We start from the raw sequence: 17,379 nt of genomic DNA on the forward strand, positions 1-17,379 counted from the left end.
CAGTCCATCATGGGGCACACCCACAGTATCTATCACAGGGCACACCCACAGTGTCCATCACGGGGCACACCCACAGCGTCCATCACGGGGCACACGCACAGCGTCCATCATGGGGCACACGCACAGCGTCCATTACAGGGCACACCCACAGCGTCCATCACAGGACACACCCACAGCATCCATCACGGGACACACCCACAGCGTCCATCACGGGACGCACCCACAGCGTCCATCACGGGACGCACCCACAGCGTCCATCACGGGACGCACCCACAGCGTCCATCACGGGACGCACCCACAGCGTCCATCACGGGACGCACCCACAGCGTCCATCACGGGACGCACCCACAGCGTCCATCACGGGACAAACCCACAGCGTCCATCACGGGACAAACCCACAGCGTCCATCACGGGACAAACCCACAGCGTACATCACAAGACACACCTACAGCGTCCATCATGGGGCACACCTACAGCGTCCATCACGGGGCACACCCACAGCGTCCATCACAGGACACACCTACAGCGTCCATCACAGGGCACACGCACAGCGTCCATCACAGGACACACCCACAGCGTCCATCACGGGACACACCCACAGCGTCCATCACGGGACACACCCACAGCGTCCAAAATGGGACACACCCACAGCATCCATCATGGGACACACCCACAGCGTCCATCACGGGACACACCCACAGCGTCCATCACGGGACACACCCACAGCGTCCAAAATGGGACACACCCACAGCATCCATCATGGGACACACCCACAGCGTCCATCACGGGACACACCAACAGCGTCCATCACGGGGCACACCCACAGCGTCCATTACGGGGCAGACCCACAGCGTTCATCACAGGGCACACTCACAGCGTCCATCACAGTGAACACACACAGTGTCCATCACAGGACACACACAGCGTCCATCACGGGACACACACAGCATCCATCATGGTGGACATACACAGAGCGTCCATCATGGTGGACACCCACAGTGTCCATCACAGGAAATACACAACGTCCATCATGGGGGACACAGCCACAGCATCCATCGCAGGACACCCACAGTGTCCATCACAGGACACCCACAGCGTCCATCCCCTGTGCTCAGCGTCACAGCACTGGAAACACTGCTTCACCGCTGCCAATCCCCCTCAACCGCCCCCGCACAGAGCGTGGTGGCCGTCACAAACCCACACCAGCCCCGGCTCAGGAAGCTGAGCCCCTACCTCCCTACAGCACCTCCCCCAGGTGTGCGGACAGAGGCCCCCCTGTCTACAGCAGAGGGACGCCCAAGGGCAATGCTCTAGCCCTGGCTTCTGAAACCTGCAGGCAGAAGCTTATGTCAGCCACTCGCGTGTGAGCCTTCCACCACGACAGGCCACATCACAAGTAAACCAAGCGCCAGGCTCACTGGATGTTTGATGGATGGAGAACGCATCCCTCCCACCTGTCACGTGCAGGGTCTACTGATCCTTTGACAGGTGCATCTGGAAGTTCGTGGGGTTCCCAACAGGGCATAGCCCCGGCCACAGTGGTGGAAAACTAAGGCACAGTTTGGGATGTCACATAACAAATATCTTGGCAAAAGCTTAACAAGTACCTAATAAACAGTAGCTATTAATTTCCACATGTGACAGAAGTAGCCACCATGAGATCCAACACTGTGTGTCTTGCCGTGTTAGCAAGGGGCCTCTGCCCCCCGAATCTCCCTCTTTGCTCTGGGTAAGGATCACAGGAGAAACTTTTCCCAGGTTTGGAGTCATGGCGACCAGGCTGTCAGGGACAACAGGCCTAGGTATCTCCCATGTCAGATAGGTACCCTCTTTGCCTTGGTCACTAGGAAGCTCAAATTTAGCAATTCATTATCACATAATGGTAGAGATTTCTGTTTTCCTTTTATTCTCTTGGTTTCTTCCTCCATGGTTTATCTTACAATTGAATCTCTTTTTAAAAAGTAATATTTACTTGAAAGGTAGAGAGAAAGACAGATAGACAGAGCTCCCATCCACTGGTTAACTGCCCAGATGTCCAAAAGGGCCCTGAGCGGAGCCACGGGCAGGACCTGGGATCCCAATCCTGCTCTCATGCAGGGAGCCTGGCCTCAACTGCTTGACCAGCAGTGCTGCCACCATGGTCTGCTCTAGCAGGGAGCTGTAGTGAGGATCTGCAGCCACACTCAGATCCTCTGATATGGAATGTGGGATCTTAACCTGTAGGGTAAACCCTGCCCTTAACCCTCCCTTGTCTTTTCTCCAAGTCATGTGACCCAACAGTTCAAGTGCGCCTACGCCTGCATCAAGTAGCAGGGCATAGAATCTGAGCCAGCAGACACATTCAACCAAGAAGGGAGGGGGGAGGGACAAAGTCTGCTCCACAGCCACGCTTGCCTTCAGAGGTGGCACTGGGGTCTGAGACTCGCTTCTGATGCGGGAACTGGCCCATTCAGGTCTCTGTGAAAGCACCTCCAAGCACTCACCAGCCACAGATCAAAACACTGGGACGAGGGAAGCTGCACCTGTAGTGAACACAGGCAGACATGTCTCCTCGTCAGCATTCCCTAACACTCCGGCACAACACCTATTTGCACAGCGTTCACACTGTCTCAGGCACTGCAAGCAATCCGGAGATGACACAGCGCACAACGGAGATGTGCGCAGGTCCTGCGCTCATCCTGTCCCAGTTCACAGTGGGGACTCGAGGAACGGCAATTTTGGTTCCCACGGGGATCCTGCAATGAGTTCCTGAGACAAGACAAACACTGCATACTGACTAGTCTCACGTTACACAGACGAGTGGGTCAGGTGCACCGCCATGTTAGATATCAAGGACAACACAACACGACGTGCCTTAGAGAAGACACACACACATCTTATGCTCTCGGCGTGGGGAGACGCCTCTCAGTGTTTGCATCCCAAGCACCATCCTGCATGGTAAAAGGTCATGAACTGGGCTACGCTGGCTTTTACACTTGATCTTAGCCAAAAGGCCGAGAAGCGAATATACTGACTTTCAAACTTTCTGTTTACCAAAAGGTCTGATTGCCTTTTCAGAGTAAAAAGACAAGGCCGGTGCCGTGGCTCACTAGGCTAATCCTCCACCTAGCAGCGCTGGCACACTGGGTTCTAGTCCCGGTCGGGGCGCCGGATTCTGTCCCGGTTGCCCCTCTTCCAGGCCAGCTCTCTGCTGTGGCCAGGGAATGCAGTGGAGGATGGCCCAGGTGCTTGGGCCCTGCACCCCATGGGAGACCAGGAGAAGTACCTGGCTCCTGCCTTCGGATCAGCGCAGTGTGCCGGCCGCAGTGCACTGGCTGCGGCGGCCATTGGAGGGAGAACCAACGCAAAAGGAAGACCTTTCTCTCTGTCTCTCTCTTTCACTGTCCACTCTGCCTGTCAAAAACAACAACAACAACAACAACAACAAAAAAACCAAACCAAAACAGAGTAAAAAGACCAAAGGCAATGTGTGCTTGTGTGTTTGTTTGTGTTGTCTTAAAAGCAACAATGTGCTCGAATCTAGAATCAACATGCAGGGATTTTTCTATAGAAAAACAGAAAAGTAGTTACTGTCCCCATAACAGGGAGCAGGGCAGGGCACACACCAGCGTGTTCACAGAATTGCACCTCACTGTCCCACAGGTAACCTGCACTGCTGATGGCAGCCGCAGTCACGCGTTCACACACGAGCGTGCTTGGCAGCCACAGGAGCAAGGACCTCAGCTGCCGCGAGGACGGACGAACCTGGCAAACACCGCTGGAGAGAGCCATCACGGAGTACGCACTGTCGGGTTTGCAGTAAAATACTTCCAAGAGCCAGACATCTAGTCAGTCGTTCACAGGTCCAGCAGACTCGTCTCTGGGGCGGAAGAACACAGTAGCGGCTGGAAGGCGACGAAGGGGCGGCACCCAGGGCTGCGGACGGCTGTGCTATCCCCGCACCTGCCTTCGTGGCACTCTGCTGAGCTGTCTCTTGTATTCTTTGCACATATCTGTGAGCGTGTCAGCTCCAGGACACAGTAGGCTATGAGTAAAACTTTAAAGCACAAGGATGATTTCCAGGGCTTTACAGTAAAGCTCTAAGCTATTCTTAAGCGTTTTTTATACATTTGATGCTAACTAAGCTTTTAGCATCTGATACACATTCAAAATATATGCCGGGGACAGCACTGTGGTGTAGCGGGTAAGGCTCCCACCTGCAGTGCCAGCATCCCAGTTCAAATCCTGGCTGCTCTACTTCTGACCCAGCTCTCTGCTATGGCCTGGAACAGCAGTGGAAGATGGCCCAAGTGCTTGGGCCCCTGCACCCTGAGGAAGACCCGCAAGAAGCTCCTGGCTCCCGGCTTTGGATCGGCCCAGCTCCAGCTGTTGCGGCCAGTTGGGGAGTGAACCAGCGGATGGAAGACCTGTCTCTCTCTCTGCCTCTCCTTTTCTGTGTAACTCTTTCAAATAAATAAATACATATTTATACATACCTTTTTATGTACATATACATGCCACAAAGTGTTTTTATCTGATCCTCGTATGCAAATAAGTATTTTGAAATCATTATTAATTGCTGAGAGAGAGAGACAGACAGATCAGTTGACTGCCGTTCACAACCCACATAGCTGCAATGCCAGGACCGGGCCAGACCAAAGCCAGGAGCTGGGAACCCAGTGCTTGTCTCCACATGCGTGCCAGGATCTCAGCTACCTGAGCTGGCACCTGTGACTTCCCAAGGTGGCTGGGAGCAGAGCTGGGACTCAAAGCAGGCACTCTGGTCCGCGCCTCCGGCATACCAACCGGACACAACCTCCAGGCCAAATGCACACTCCCACGTGAGGACTGTGAACCACCTTTACAAATCTCAGGAACAAAACCTGTGTGGGTTCTGTTTATGACTTCCTTAAAGCTGTCTGTCTAGTAGCATACAAGTGATGAGCAAGCATTTCGGGTTTTATATAAAAACAGAAAACCTCTTAGTGTTCAGAGAATGAGTCCCTTCCTTCCTCACATGCACCCTCCTGCTCCAGCTCAGCCTGGGCAGCCAGAAGGTTCAGTTTTACTCAAATAGACCAGAAAGGTCAGGTTCTGCTCGAGGGAAGCACGGGGCACTGGGAGAAGGCCTGGGTGTTGAGAAAGCACCGTTTCTGATAAGACACACAAGCAGGTCTTCCCGCAGCGATGATGTGGCGTGACAAGGCCAGAGCAGCACATAATCTGCTTCCGTGTTGATTTCAAAAATCAACACAACAGTGGTTTGCTGTAATTCAATCATGTGACCATGCACAATCTGTTTAAGATTTAAATTCATGTAAAGGCTCTAAGTTTTCTCCTTGATACGATACCAGTTGTCAGTTACACTATTATTACATTAACACAGATTCAGAACATTAAGTCATTACAATGTTGGTTACTGCTATTTCAAAATGAGAATGAAAATTCAATGCTAATTTCTCAACTGTCTTTTAAGAAATTAAAGAAAGCACACTTCTTTGTGCATTTTGTTTTGCTAGTTTTTTTCTCATGTACAAAAAGGCTAAAAGGCACTTAGTATTTTCATTTATAATTACATATGCATTGCCCACTTAATACACACTTCACAATTATCAGACACTTGACAATTTCTAAATGCATTTTTAAGTGTTACTTTTAAAACTCCTTCTCCTGGTCTTAATTTCTTTTCCAGAAGTGAATGCACTTTATCACTGTATCATCCGAATCAGCTGTGATTTTTTTTTTATTTTTATTATTTATTTTGACAGGCAGAGTGGACAGTGAGAGAGACAGAGAGAAAGGTCTTCCTTTGCCGTTGGTTCACCTTCCAATGGCCGCCGCGTCCAGTGCGCTGCGGCCGGCACATCGCGCTGATCCGAAGGCAGGAGCCAGGTGCTTCTCCTGGTCTCCCATGGGGTGCAGGGCCCAAGCACCTGGGCCATCCTCCACTGCACTCCCTGGCCACAGCAGAGAGCTGGCCTGGAAGAGGGGCAACAGGGACAGAATCCGGTGCCCCGACCGGGACTAGAACCCGGTGTGCCGGCGCCGCTAGGTGGAGGATTAGCCTATTGAGCTGCGGCGCCGGCCAGCTGTGATTATTTTTAAACTTCCTATATAAGAAAGAATTTTAAAGGCATTTGGGAGTGATTAGAGCCCATGAAGTTTTTCAAATTGTTACCTAAATGCAAGAGCATCTCCCCCACCTAGAAAGGCCGTGGCTGTGATAAATGGGGAACGTGGGGGTGGCTGTGATAAATGGGGGGTGTGGGTGTGGGTGTGGGTGTGGGTGGGGTGTTAAGACCCCTGTGTCCCACACTGCACTGTTTGATTTCCGTTCCTGGCTCCACTGCCAACTCCAGCTTCCTGGTGATGTGGTAATTAATGTACTAATTCTCCCCCAGGCTCTGGTGTTGTGTGCAAAGTTTCCCTGGCAGTGGGGGAATAAACACCCATTCGTGCCCGTGTGTGGGCCATCCTGCACAAACACACAACTCAAATGAGCCAGAGAGCTGCTCACAAACCAGGGAGGAAGGGGAAACCAAACGCAGCCTGCGCTTAGGAAGCCCTGCCGTGAACAGGGGCGGGCAGTGGGACAGCTCCGTCTGAGCACCGAAGACAGATGCCAGCAACTCTGGGGGAGGCCGCTCCCGCCTCCCACCTCCTTCTACCTCACCTGCACCCAGGGCTCCACGCCACAGATGGATCACGGAAAGGTGCAACATGGACTGACAAATAGGAGGACACACTGTGGGGAGGGGCTGTGACTGTCACCTCCAAAGACCCAAGGAGCTGCTTGCGGAGCCCTCATCATCGGAAGGCTGCAGGTGGTGGATGGAGCAAGTAGTGGGATTCCTGCCCTGCAGGTGGGAGACTGAGAACACATTTCTGGCTCCCAGCTTTGGTCTGGCCCAGTCCTGGCTGTTGTGGGCATTTGGGGACTGAATCAGAGATGAAAGAACTGTGTGTGTGTGTGTGTGTGTGTGTGTGTCTATTTCTCTGCCTCCCAACTACATCTTTAAAAATTAAATATAAGTTAAAATCCGGCCGGCGCTGCGGCTCAATAGGCTAATCCTCCGCCTAGTGGCGCCGGCACACTGGGTTCTAGTCCCGGTCGGGGCGCCGGATTCTGTCCCAGTTGCCCCTCTTCCAGGCCAGCTCTCTGCTGTGGCCCGGGAGTGCAGTGGAGGATGGCCCAAGTGCTTGGGTCCTGCACCCCATGGGAGACCAAGAGAAGCACCTGGCTCCTGCCTTTGGATCAGCGTGGTGCGCCAGCCACAGCGCGCCTGCCGCGGTGGCCATTGGAGGGTGAACCAACGGCAAAGGAAGACCTTTCTCTCTGTCTCTCTCTCTCATTGTCCACTCTGCCTGTTAAAAAAAATTATATATATATGTATATATATATATATATAAGTTAAAATCCGTATCACTTTCAAACAGGCATCTTGCAAGTCCTAAGGACGACTCCTCCTTCTGTGTTGACTTCTCCCTTTTTGATATTCTGTGACTGTGGAGGGAATTCTGTGTTACTTGTTCTATCTTCAAAATAAATAAGCATTTTAAAATTGGTCTTGAGATGGAGATGTGAGAAGTCTGAGACTGCTGCAGGGTGGTGCTCTTGGTCCCAGCGTGCTTCTCCGTATCCACACGTGGCGGAGAGCACGGCACAGGTCGACTGCTCGGCATCACCTTCCGCGTCCCTAGGGAGCAGTCGGCCAGGACTGGTGATGCCTGCACGCCCACAGTCTCCCGGTGCCCCGTCACTGTGCGTAACCTGCAGACATGGGCAGTCACTGCTGGGTGGTGCGCCAAGGGCTCTGTCGCCTCATCATACACACTCTTGTAGGAACACAAGAGGTCGGGACGCCCGGCATGCGTGGTCTGCAGAGTTAATAACGTAGGACTCTTGCCAATGTGTCAGATGACACTTAAAGGGGCAAGTACATGGCATTTCCAGATACATTTTATATACAACGTTGCCATCCCTGACTTGGTTCGCCTGGCTCCACTGCTCACAGGACAAACAGCGACGCACCCAAGGTCCCCAGTGAGGGACGCATGGCCAGACCCCTTGCCCACTCGCCCCCTTCGCGCTACACACAGTGTCACACTGAGGGATGAGCGTCCCTCCAGTCTTGGGCCCCCAGGCCCCTGCTGACAAGTGTGGTGTCACGGTCACTGCCCCTTTCTCTGGTACCTTATGTACCACTCAGTCGTCCCATCACCACACACCAAGCTTGACTTACGGAGCTTCCCACGACTCACTCCAAATTAGCTTTTCAGCCTCACCCAGGAAACCCAGTCATTTCCTGAAGCAAGGCTTCTGTGTTCCATTGCCACGCCTGGATACCGCCCACCTCCTTACGTTCCTGTAGTACACGAGCCTAGTGCACGCACCTGCTTCTGCTGTCACTCTCCCCACCTCACTCCTCCAACCAGCTTGCCTGTTTGTAACATAAGCCCAGTGTCCCTGCAGGACTCCAGCCTGGAGAAACGTGGCCACTCCCGGCTGTGGCGCAGCTCCGTGTTGCAGTTCCCCAGCTCACCCATGCTTTCTGAAGCAGTGCAGGTGGCAGTAGAAGCACGGAGTCCTCTGAACTCGGGTTTGGAAACGGACTCTGGCACCCACCCACAAAGATGCAGCTCAGTTCATTTTCCACACCTGCACTTGCTCCTCTGAAATGGGGCTGCAACAATGCCAGGGGGCTGCTGAGGGACCCATGGGGTAATGCCGAGGGACCCATGGGTAAGTCCCCTCAGAGACCCATGGGGTAATGCCGAGGGACCCATGGGGTAATGCCGAGGGACCCATGGGGTAAGTCCCCTCAGGGACCCATGGGGTAATGCTGAGGGACCCATGGGGTAAGTCCCCTCAGGGACCCATGGGGTAATGCTGAGGGACCCATGGGGTAATGCCGAGGGACCCATGGGGTAATGCCAAGGGACCCATGGGGTAATGCTGAGGGACCCATGGGGTAATGCTGAGGGACCCATGGGGTAAGTCCCCTCAGGGACCCCACAGCTTCGCCTGCACATAACACACACCATGCAAGTGCTGGCCAGGCTGCCTCACTGCTTCCGTTTTGTTTGGGCCATGACTGCATCTGGGTCCTCACCTGTCTGCCCGAGAGGACAGCGGACAGCAGCTTCTCTCTGGCATCCCATGTGCAGGACCCAGCATGAGGCCGGACGCACACAGATTAGGTGTCTCTAGTCATAAGCTAAACGAGTAAATTAACAGTCAACGGGGAGGCCCCGGTCTAGCTGCTTTTCCTTCTGCAATAACGGAACAAACTTACTTGAAATGGGGTCTGTGATTAAAGATTAACTAGCGCAGGATGAAGAAGCCCTACTCACGACTCACTGTTATCCTACATGTTTGTCTTTGCAGGGGTGCAGTTCTGTTAAGAGCCTCCAGATAAAACAGCTCAGCAAAGTCACAGGTTTCTTGAACACTCCTATCGCATTTTCTCAAGGATGGCATTTTCTCACAGCAGTGACAAGTGCCGTGTCCCTCACAGGCGCCCAGAGTAATTCATTAGCATACATATGAAAGAAAGAAGTCTACATCCAACCTTCACCCCCAAAGTCCTTGAGAAAAAAAGAAAATCAAAGCAGCCACAAGTGCTTTAAGAAGTCAAATTGGTTTCATCACTCGAGCACGCCAGGGTGCTACCAGGAGCCTTGCAGAACGACACCTGCTGGACCTGCCCTGGGGTTGAGTGTGGATGAGGGGATCGGGGTGTAAGTGAGAATCCAAGTATCTGAAAGGAGGGAATCGCATGCTGAGGAGCTGGGGAGGTCTTTTCTGATCAAACCCTGCAACATTTATCTTTATGAGCTTAGCGAAGCAAAGGACTTGTATCAGTTCCTTAGCTGGGGGTTTCTGGACATGTGCCGCATTTCACGATGCTCTCACGCAGGGTGAGTCACGGAGGGAGCAGAGCAACCCCAAGCCTGCCTCTGCACTGCCAAACACCAGCATAAAGCTGAGAAAACAGCCACCAGCTACTGAGAGGTGCACCTGCAGTCTCCCACGCACGGCTTAGCTTCTGAAGAGCGGCTCCCAGGTCCATCTGTGCAAAGCGACTCCATACAACGGGCTCACCACAGCCAGGAAGCAGAGGAGCTGGCGGTTTTTATCTGGATGCACAGCTCCTTCTGCATCTGTGGACGTCCTTATGAGTGGGGTTTCTAATTCAATGTTTCTATCAATAAGCAGACCAACACCTCACCTTCAAAGTAATGTCTGTCTGTCGACGAATTCCTTGCAAGCAGAACCTGAGGCAGGGATTCCCGTGCGTGAGAAAGGCCAGGAGAGAGCAGAGAGGGCAGAGCGAGTGCAGAGGCAAAGTCAGGCTCTGTCAAGGTCATCCAGTTCCTGCCGGCACCTCTGGGGAGCTGTGGGCATGCAACACGGAGAAGGGGCAGCTACGGCATGGACAGCTGGGGATGTGGACAGAGCACAGCCACACCCGCCACCTGGCTGACTGCAGACTGCTCCGCCCTGCAGACGAGGTTTACCGCAAGCATGAGCAAGCACAAGCAAGCACGGAGGCGACCCCTTCACTGAGAGCGAGCACATTCTTGACTTCACCTCTCTCTCTACAGTCAAGACAAAATACACTTCAACTAGGGGAATTTCTAGATGCACGCCTCTTTTAACATGGGAGAAAAGCTGTTATAGTAACGTTTCTTAAGTGGGAAGAAGAAATGCGTGGGTGACAAGAAGGAGAAATTGAGTTCTATCATGGTTTTACCCTCAGTCTCTAAACGGCCACCAGCCTTTGTCCGGATTCCATTCAGGCCATGAAACTCTTCATCCTGGTGTGGTTTCCACAGAAGCAAATACACTCAGAGACACTCAGCAGAGCGTGCATGTACATACGTGTGCATGTGTGCATATATGTATGTGTGTGCATGTATTGGGTGTGCTGTGTGTCTAAGTGTATGTATGTGTATGTGTGTACAAAACCAGAAACAAGGTCGAGATAAGCCAGACCCCGAGGACGTGGGTGTAGAGCAAGCTGAGGCACACGAGGTCGGCAGTGAGGAACATGCCCAATTCTCACTTCCTCTACCTGCCAGGGGCTAGGGCAAGCCCTCCAGGCAGGTGCGGAGCGCACAGTTGTTCGGGACAGTTCCTCTTTCCAGTGGATGGCGTGGATGCTGAGCAAGCCCTGAAGGAAGTACAGCCACATCTCTCTGGCCACCTGATCTCCGCCGTGGGGCACGGCAGTGGCGCTGAGGGAGAAGTGTGAAGCTTGCACTTCGTTCATATCAGCAGATGTAATTACTCTCCACAAGGCTTTCAAGGCATTGCGTCAGAAACATCCCCGGCCCTGGGAACACCACCCAGACAGGGCACAAGAGGCAGTGTGACCGTTGTTCATCCGCGAATGCCACCAAGGTCATTTCCTGCGTGACATTCACGTGACGCAGCTGCGCAACGTTCCAGTCCACAGGTGGCTGCCTTTCAAGCCCCTTGACTCCCACCTGCACCACATGCTGAGTGCACGACCCCTTCTCCCAGAGAGCATCGGCCTTGCCCAAATGTCACCTGTGCCCTGCTTTATGTCCGTGCTCTGCACACCACTACGCATCACCAAAGAAAAGTGCCAGTATCATACACTTTCGTCTTCATACTTTCATCTGGAACTTTTAGAGATGCTTTTTAAAAATAATTCACACACTGCAGTAACAAATGTACAGTGGCACACACACACACACGCATACACACATGTGTACACACATATGCACACATTTCTTTTTGAAATAGGTTTCCATTATCCCCAGGCATCTACATACACAAAACACATGTTTTCAAACTTTTTACAGACACAGAATTAACTTGCTTCGGAAAGCAGGGTACCCTCAGGCTGCGTTTTCCTGCCACGTGCACAGTAAGAACAACCTACGCTCAGCACACGGGAGCACAAGGTTCCCACACTCACAGGCGAACTGCAGTCTCGCCTCCCGGCTCACAGTGGTCCCCAGGAGATTGGTGGCCAGGCACTGGTATACACCTGCATCTTGATCCGTGCGGGGGCTCCTGATGGCCAGGCTCCCTCCCTCCAGCCTGTAGCGTTCACTCACGGCAAAATCAATGGCAGTGCCGTTGTGCCTCCACCTTAAAAGGAAAAACATCACATTATGCTGATAACGTTCAGAGCTGACCACCATTTGTCTCAACAACTGCAGTTTTAACTCCTGCAGCCAGGAAAGAAGCAAAGACGAAGAACGCGTCACCGCAGGCAGGTGTCTCGAGCTCAGTGACGTCGGCATCTAGTGTCTGAAAAGATCTGCTCTTTGCAAGCCACATTCGCCCACATCCGTACAAAGAGGCATCAGGACTCTTGACATGAGAAATTAAAATAAGACATCCAGTCAATAATACCGGCCAATCCTGTTCTTTTAGAGATGTTTCTAGTAACACAACAGCAGCTGAACACCCACAACTGATCCTGCAAAATTGAATGTCAAAATGATTTAGAGATCCTAGTCCAAGAAGCATACATTGCAAGTGGCAAGAAGAATGGCAGCCAAGACTGAACAGTGCCAACCTGCGGCTGACAGCACACCAGTGATCGCCTGACTACATGAAAACACAGCTGTGTCTGTTCCTAGGTCCCTCGGAAAGTTAATCTCCCTGCAAAGATTTCAGGGGTCCTCAGAAGTGCCAACCTCACAACTTATGTTAGCAAAAACATGCACTGTGAGAAGGGTTTATATTAGGAGGAAACCACCTGATCTTGGTTATTAGTCAACAATCCTGTAGCACATGAATTAACTAACAGAAGAGCTTTAAAGTTAGTTTATTTTCAAAGAACTGAAAGTAGTTCTAGAAATTCCGTTTGGTCAGTTCAAGACAAACAAGCAGCAGGTAACTGTTTCTAACCAGACTCACTTCCAACACCTTGTGCTTCCCAAGTCTGCCACAGTCCCTTAAGATGGTGAGGTGTGCTTGCAGTGTGTTTATGGAGATGCATTCCAGGGCACGGGCTGTGTGGAGTCAAATAAACCATTTGGGGAGGACCCTGGGAAGCACGTGGGGACGGCGGCCATGGTCAGGGTGGAAAAGCCGCTCTCCTCACTCGCTGCGCGCTCACGGCCGCAGCCTCGGTCACAAAGGGCAGATCACCTTGAGACAAGCCCCCAATTCTGCTCGACAGAAACCTCCCGAGTGGGGTTCTCCAGAAGCCAGGACCTGGAGGAGGAGGGAAGCCAGCAGGACAGAGCGGGGGACAGACGCTGATGAGCGGGGGGCACGGCGACGTCCGTGCCGTGTCTTTGAGGACAGAGACGCTCCTGCCCCCTCTGAAGGAGGTCTCCACCATCTCGGGGAACCTGGTGCAGGAAGCCTGCTCTGACCTTGGGGAAACTCCCTCTGAATGAGCTTCCCACGGCCTTAGGGCAGGGGGCGAGGGGAAGGCAGGACCAGGACTGACCTCCCTGGGTCTGGTGTGTTCTCAAATGACCGACTGCTGACCTTGGCACTTCCTGACCCACATCACAACCACTTAGAAGAACACGGTTAGGGCCTGTTCCTGGGGAACACACTCAATTTCCACACCGTCTTGTAGGGTCTACACTGGCTCTGCTGTGCCCTCCCGTCTGCACTGAACCATGCTGGATTACTGGGGTGGAGGTGCTGGCAGGAAGGAACGGCATTTTCCACCACCTCTGCAGTTGTCCCAGTGTTGTAAATGCTTCCCACGGCACAGCAGGGGCTGTACTCAGGGAATATACGACCCTGAAGGACTGAACACCAAATCAGTCCCAGTTGGGGAACCACCTTTCTCACTTCCAGTGGGTTAGCCGTTCCTGTGCACAACTTCCCCGCACTGGCAGGAAGTGGGAAGGCAGCAGCTCGGAGCGGCTTCTGACCACGGTTTCCTACGGGGGTCTGTTCTGAGGCCGACGGGCTCCCTGCCAGCCCTGCCTCAGGGTCTTTCTCAGTCTGCTTCCAGGGCACGGCCTTTGGAACCCCACGTCCCCTCTTGCTTTCAAAGCCAAGGATACTTGGTGCGTAATTTGCCAGCTCTCTTTAATTCTGGAATCAATCATCGAAACAACTGCTGTCACTGTTACACGCTCCTAATTAAGCCCAGTAATTGTTTTCCAACACAAATTCAAAGTTGTGGGCTTAGTCTCAGAGAACGACTTTTCCACAGTGTTCCATAATCAGTCTGATCACGGGGGTGCAATGATCATTAAACTGTGCACATACATCAGGGGTCAACTCCTGCCTGGTGTGCACTTTGTCCCAATCAACGTGTTTAAGTCAATGGAGGAGCAGCACAGACAAATTCAAGTAATCGTTGCATGCATGGTTCTGGTTGCATTGCGTTCCTAGGATGCAAAGCAGGGAATAGGCCTTGAAAGATTATCTAAGCATTTGAATTACTTTCACAAGAACTTCAGGAAACAGAACTGACTGGATCTGACGTCCTGACCTACTGCTGGGGGACCTCCTGCACTGCTGAGTACTTACGTCACATCATGTCTGAGGCAGTCCACACGTGTGAGTGCAGGCTGCTGTCTGTCAACACGGGCTCACGTCAGAACGGCCCGGGGCGCGCGGTAGCAGTGCCTGTTTCTGAGCCCCTCCCCAGGCCTCAGGTTTGCGTCTGCCTAGGGAGCTGCCCCTGTGGGCAGAGGCGGGGCCCTGCATATTTGCACTCAAATTCCACAATTTTTTTGCTAATGCTCATTATCTCCGATACCTCTGCCTCTTGCCTTAATGTCAGTGGAAGTGGGCCTGCGTCTGACGTTTAAGTATTACAAACGTCATTCTTTCCTCGCTATTTCCAAAGCCCCTTGAGTTTTTAAAAAACACTATCAGACATGAGCTGACCCACCATGGGCTGGAAATACACTAAACAGCTTGTTCTCAGTGTCCGGTTGTGTCTGGTTCACTCATGTCTTAGCAACAACAGCACCTTAGCCTGCGGAATCTGCAGTCTCCCTCGCCGCTGGGGTCCTCCAGAGGGAAACGGGTTACCCTGAGAATCACTTCCTGCCTACTCCTAGTTGGTGCACACACAACGCACGGTTGTCTGATTTATCTTAGATTTAGTGCCCCTAAGAAAAGACGCGCTGGTCTTCTCCAGCACATCTCCCATCCCTAGGGTCAGTCCAATCAGCTCTCAAAAACACAACCGTAAAACCACAACTTTGCGTTTCAGTGATGTGAAAAATGTATGATTCAGATTTTTATATATTTAATGATGTGTTCAATTAAATAAGGCAGCTCACTGGTTAAGGAAAACAAATCTTGGATTGAGTGAACCAGTGTGTAAAGCAGGATCCTGTCTTTCGGGGTGAGGATGGGCCTGACTGGGGCATCCCGGGACAACGGGATCCATGAGATAGAGACCCAGCTCTGAGCTCTTTCCCTGGGAGGAGACGGTGCCACGGTCAGCTCCAGTACAAGTTGGGCAGCTTTGTGCACTGAAGTCACCTAACAGATTCACCTAGAAATCTTGAGTTCAAAGTAATTATGCCTGTAAATAATAGATTTGGCTACCATTTAAAAATTAGGCAAAAGAGACTATTTCTCCAAAGCACGCTCAAGTGTTCCTTTGTGTGTGCCCATTCAACTTCACATTCAAAGTGCAAGACTTTGGGGCCAGCGCTGTGGCACAGCGGGAAAGCCGCCGCCTGGACTCCGGCATCCCACTCACATCACCGGTTAGAGTCTCAGCTCCTCTGCTGCGGGGCCAGCTCCACACTGTCACATCAGACAGGGAAGGCAGTGGAGGACGGCCCACGTACTCGGGCACCTGTCACCCACGTGGCAGACCTGAGTGGAGTTCGGGGCTCCTGGCTTAGGCCTGGTTCCGCCCCAGCCATTGCAACCATTTGCAAAATGAACCAGCAGATAGGACACCCCTCTCTCAGTCTCTCTCTGGCACTTTGCATTTCAAATAAATAAAAAATAAATAAAATTTTTAAAAATTAGATAAATGTAAAAAGAACCTAAAAGATTATTTTAAAACCAAATGCATCATTTTGCTATTTGCAGTTGTCCTATATTCATACCACACACGCAATTCTCCTTAGCAAAATAGCCTTACTGTTGACATTGTAGTTACTGCTTCATGCGTGTGTTTTTAAATGTGTGAATTCCACTCACAACGTGGAGAACATCCTGCCTTTATTGCAACTGCATAAACAACAAACACATGGCTGACCCATCCTCTCTGCTGCTCCACAGGTAATACGCGAGAAACAATTTTTTTTTCCCAATTTTCCCTGAATAAAAACTCTCATTCTGCCTTAGAGCCACACGCCGCCTTTGGCACATTTTCCCAAAATGCTGTTTTAGTGATGGGACACTCCCTTCCCCCTGCCCCCACAGTGGAGTCACAGAATTGCATCGCACAGAACTGCTGCATTTCCACCTTGGTGATTCCCTAGTAGGGGACGTTCAGAGACAACCAAGCCTGGGGAGAAGGAGGCCAAGCAGGTGCACCTCAGGCCTTCCAGTGAGGAAGCAAGTCCCCTCTCCTTTCCTCTCCCAGGCTCAGGTCCTTTCTCTCCCTCTCTCTACACAACGTGCACCACTGAGCACCCTTCCCATGGATCAATGGTGTCAACCTAGCCAGTAAGACAGAGGTACAGCCGGGGGCACCTGGAGGTGCGGCTGTGGTCCTGACTGCCTGGGGAGTGGTGTGAAGCAGCGCTCTGAACTGAACTGTCCACGTCTGTATCTGAGTGGCAGGCACACGACTGTACAGCTATGGAAGAGTTTGTGGATTGCACCTGCCAGCCTAGGACACTTTGATAGTGCGTTATTGTGCATCTGTGTGTGTGCACATGCGTGTGTGCATGTCCATGTGTGTCCGTGTTTATATGTGCATCTGTGCATGTTGATTGGCATGTGGCCATGTGTGTGCATGTACACATGTGTGTATGTGTGCATGTCCATGCATGTATGTGTGTCAACGTGTATGCATGTGTGTGCATGCACATGTGTTCATACGTGTGTCCATGTGTCTGTGGGTGTATGAGTGTGTCCATGTGCAGCCATGTGTGTGCATGTACACATGTGTGTATGTGTGCATGTCCATGTGTTTACATTTGTGTCCGTGTGTGTGCATGCACATGTGTCCATGCGTGTGTCCATGTGTCGGTGGGTGTGTGTGTGTCCATATGCGGCCATGTGTGTGCATGTACATATGTGTGCATGTATGCGCTGCATACATGTGTGTGCACATGCGTGTCCATGTGTGTACCCATGTATATGGATGTGTGCATGCACATGTGTTTATGTGTGTGTCTGTGGGCATGTGTTTGAGTGTGTCCATGTGCAGCCATGTGTGTGTGCATTGCATACATGTGTGTTTGTGTCCAGGTGTGTTTTACATCAATGGCGGAGGAAAGCAGATTGTGAGGGCG

General features: G+C 52.0%; 1 protein-coding gene across 15 annotated transcripts in view; it reads right to left on the reverse strand.

Moving 5' to 3' along the window:
- CNTN6 (contactin 6) overlaps window positions 1–17,379 on the reverse strand; it is a 470,116-nt gene that overhangs the window by 104,166 nt on the left and 348,571 nt on the right. For all 15 annotated transcript variants that reach the window (XR_011379688.1, XM_051831862.2, XM_051831866.2 and 12 more), the window contains one exon: window positions 11,931–12,106. Coding sequence is in view for 12 of the 15 variants with exons in the window: in XM_051831862.2 (XP_051687822.2) it covers window positions 11,931–12,106 (176 nt within the window). In the remaining 3 variants the exon portion in view is untranslated. The remainder of the gene's footprint in view (window positions 1–11,930; window positions 12,107–17,379) is intronic.

This window comes from Oryctolagus cuniculus, chromosome 10 (assembly GCF_964237555.1).
Source record: "Oryctolagus cuniculus chromosome 10, mOryCun1.1, whole genome shotgun sequence".
Classification (NCBI taxonomy): Eukaryota; Metazoa; Chordata; class Mammalia; order Lagomorpha; family Leporidae; genus Oryctolagus; species Oryctolagus cuniculus.